This window comes from Phaethon lepturus, unplaced genomic scaffold (assembly GCF_000687285.1).
Source record: "Phaethon lepturus isolate BGI_N335 unplaced genomic scaffold, ASM68728v1 scaffold2410, whole genome shotgun sequence".
NCBI classification, from domain to species: Eukaryota; Metazoa; Chordata; class Aves; order Phaethontiformes; family Phaethontidae; genus Phaethon; species Phaethon lepturus.
This window is the reverse complement of record NW_010509625.1, coordinates 50,410-54,079: the sequence shown is the minus strand read 5'-3', so window position 1 is coordinate 54,079 and position 3,670 is coordinate 50,410. Positions and strand designations below refer to the sequence as shown.

Here is a 3,670-nt window from a genome sequence, read left to right as displayed (position 1 = left end):
CTGGAGTGACAAGGCAAGCATCTGGATAGTCTTAAGAAAGACTTGGAATTTTTTGTGGCATTATTAATGATGGCATTGCCAGTGATGATGGGGGACTGGACTTGTTCACCTAGGAAACTCAGTGTTATTCCTGGTCATTCCTGTACTGACCTTCTTTGGGGGGGGGGGGGGTGTGGGAAAAAAAGGTCTACTGATGAGATGTCTTGAATATTATTAGCACAATTTTAATCTAGAGAAGGACAAAACCCAGAACAAATAGCGAGCCTTTTCTAGTGAGCCAGGAAAATATAGGTGGATCCATCCCTCCTTACCTCCTCTGGTGTTCGAAACAAAAATCAAACACTGGATTTCTGGAAAACTTCCTATTTCTGTGGCCTCTCAATCCATCCACTTGAAACTGAGATGACATATTGAGTTAAAACATGTCCTGGGAGTAATACGTACCAGAGTAGCAGACTTTTTATCCCTTAGGTAATTTTCTATGGCATCGTTATTTGGGGCAAAGACCGTGTATGTATTTGCAGCTTCTATTTCATTTGCCAGGCTGTATTGCTGTTGCGAAACACACAAAAACAAATAAGGATGACCATTGATAGTCTGATATGAGTCCAAATGCAAACACAGCAGAGAACCACTTCTGTTCTTAAAACGGTGTGAAAGCTTACAATAATGTAGCCCCTGAAAATGGAGTAATCGGGCATTTGCTCCAGGCGGGCCAGCAGCCTCGGCATGACGGTGCTGCGGAGGGGGGTCAGAACCTGAAAAGGGAGCAGATATCTCGCATCAGCCATGTGCATGTGCTGTGGTTGTACCCGCAAGGATCGGATGCAGGAGAAAATGCTGTTCTGCACAGATACTTTTTTCCAAGAGCTGGTAGTTATTTTTCATTGCGTGTGGTGCAGAGCAACAAATCCTTCTTATGCGGCCGTATACCTTATCAATAACGTGTATGATCCCATTTGTGGATGCGATGTCGCCAGCCACGATGTGGGCGCCCTCAAGGGTGAGGTTCTGGAAGAGGGAAAGGAGAGGAGAGAGGGCTTGCTTTCGCACTGCGGTGGTGGCGTTTTCCCAGCAGTGCATGCTGTGGATTTCCACACCTTCCCAAACGGTTGCCTGGGGCTCCACCACGGCTCTGCTCCTGCCAGCCTGTGCTGGAGGCCAGGTTACCCTCAGGAAACCGTGCGCAGGAGAGGTGGCTTTAGGACTCTGTGCCGCTCCCCCTGCGCAGACCAGCAAAGCCATGGGGTTGCTTGCACTGGGGTGGTTATTTGGGATGGGTGCGCTCACCCCCACCCTGCTGCAGGACGAGCTCCTGTGCCGATTCACATGCTCCTGTGTCTGTGCAGCTTTGAACGACTCCATTCATGATTTTTCCCTCGGGGCAAGGAGAGAGGGGAGAAATTTTTCCCTCCCTTAATGGGGGTTAGGTGCTTAAATGTGCCATATGGATTCCCAGAAAATCTGCCTCAGAACATGGAGTACTAAATAAAAAGGCTGAGGAGGAAGGGCTGTCAGTTGTAGTTATTTACCTTTAAAAATAACTTTGTGTGGCTTGGGACTATCAAGTTGCACATGCAGACATGTGTGCTGTATCACTGCTTCCTCCTACCTTCCCAGTTCCCTAAAATAAGTTATTTGGTTTCCTTGATGCTCTTTGTCTTATATTAGTTCACACGGGCTGTTCCAGGCAGGGACTGTGCTTTTGCTTGGCTACAAGATTGTCTGGAGTTTGCAGCAGCTACTGGGACATTAGGAATAAATAATATCGTGGACAAATTTCAGCTAGATAAAGTGGTGTAGAAAATCAAGTTAATGTTTCTCCCAGAGGGCCCAATATAATTGATCTATTCCTTTAATTTTATGACACAGTCTTTTTTTAAATACAGGTACGTAATGTCTGTGTGGTTTTGTAATACAAGAAAGCTGGTGGCAGTGATGGTCAGGGTTTGGTGTATGATACCAGAGTGGTTTGCAGGTTGTCTCACCCCATTTTCTTTAGTCAAGTGTAGGAAGTTGCTCTGTAGAGATGTTGGCAGCATGTCAGAGGATGATAAATTCTGGAAATCGGCGAAGCTGTAAGCTCCTGTCAATACATGATACCTAAAGGAAATTAACTGTGTTTGAAGGTTTTGTATTTTCTCTTCTTTTTTTTCAGACAAATATGCTAAGTATTGTCTAAAACGGTGGTTTAAAACAGGAATTGTTTGTACAATGCCTAGTTCAGCTACTTTCTGATCTTAGCTTTAAACATTTCTAACATAATACAAATAACGCCTTTGTTTTCAATGGAGTTGCTACTGAGATTTATACCACTGTAACTAAAAGGGGAATCCTATGTCCCTCCCTTAAAAATGTAAGACCTGTCTTGCTTTAGAGGACTCAAACCAAAGTCTTGTTTGGAATGGAGAGCAACTAATTAAAAAACACCACCAAACCCAAACCAGTAACATACTTCAGTAGAGTTGGGATGTTACTCTTTGACATCCAAAAGTCTTTCTCATCTTCATCCATGTTTTCAATTGCTTGACGAGAAGGCACTAGGACAGTTAAGTTTGAGGTGGTGGACAACACCAAGTTTATCTCAGCCTCCTGCATGAAAGTAAAAAGGGTAAAATAATTCATCCTGAGGATGATCTATAAATAGCAGCTGGTGACTTTTTAGCAAGGTGGAGTATGTGACCTGCTTTGTGACTGGCCTGGAGAGGAAAAACTATTATACTGAGCAATGACTTGAACAAAAGCACTTAGAGCTGGACAAAAAGGGTAGATGAGTGTCTGTTTTTTACAGAATAGATTGGCAGCATTTAAAGGGCAGAAGCAATGTTTAGGTCAGAGTTGTTCATTATGAGACACATAAGTTGCCTCCCACAAAAGTTACTCTTTCTCATGGATTCTATTTTATGCAGTGGAATGTTAAAAAAAAAAAAATCACGGTGATAAATACTACTGGTTACTGATAACTTCAAGTAACCTGCTCTTACAGAGCATTCCACGCTATTTAATCAACAGAAGGATTATGAACCATGAAATAAGAAACTCACATGACACAATGTTCCCATTTGGAATAAGACTGACTATTTAACATGGCTGGGATTTTTCAAGATGTCCAAGGGACATCTGTGCCCACTAGCACTGCAGTGAGTCTTGCTGCTGACAGCTCTAATTTTAGCTGAGGGATGTGGGCTCTGTAGTTGCATGGCCTGATTAATCTTCCATATGTTTGTATCTGCCTTAAGGATGGAGGAAGCCTCCACTGGAGAGGATTCTTCCAGTTGCATAAATTTTTTTTTGTGGGGTAGAAACAGGAGAGTTAAAGATTTGTATGCAATCTTGCTGAAGACATGGTTCTCCAAACATTTCACAGACTCCACAACTTTCCATTTTTGAGACTGCAAAACTTGAGGGAGCAATATGAGCTGGGGTTCTACCTTTCTGCAGCTGGTATGCTTCCTGGAAGCTGGCTTGTTTTGGATAGTCCTTCAAATACCTATACTGGGTTTTAAGTCAAGAAGGGAATTGGCTCTCTTAAATAGCTGGGAATTTTGTCTCTGTTAAGATCATCTTTCTTTCTAGCCATCATCACTGTCATCTTCCAAATATTTAAATATAGAAATAGCAACAGGCTTCCCTTTCTCATCCTTCCTGAGAGCAAGAAAAATATTTGGTT

The 3,670-nt window shown here is 42.9% G+C and overlaps 1 protein-coding gene across 1 annotated transcript in view; it reads right to left on the bottom strand.

Moving 5' to 3' along the window:
* STAB2 (stabilin 2) overlaps positions 1–3,670 on the bottom strand; it is an 87,866-nt gene that overhangs the window by 38,939 nt on the left and 45,257 nt on the right. The window contains exons 27-31 of the mRNA XM_010291694.1: positions 2,456–2,592; positions 1,989–2,103; positions 934–1,011; positions 666–758; positions 445–552 (exon numbers count right to left, since the gene is read on the bottom strand). Coding sequence (XP_010289996.1) covers positions 445–552; positions 666–758; positions 934–1,011; positions 1,989–2,103; positions 2,456–2,592 — 531 coding nt within the window. The remainder of the gene's footprint in view (positions 1–444; positions 553–665; positions 759–933; positions 1,012–1,988; positions 2,104–2,455; positions 2,593–3,670) is intronic.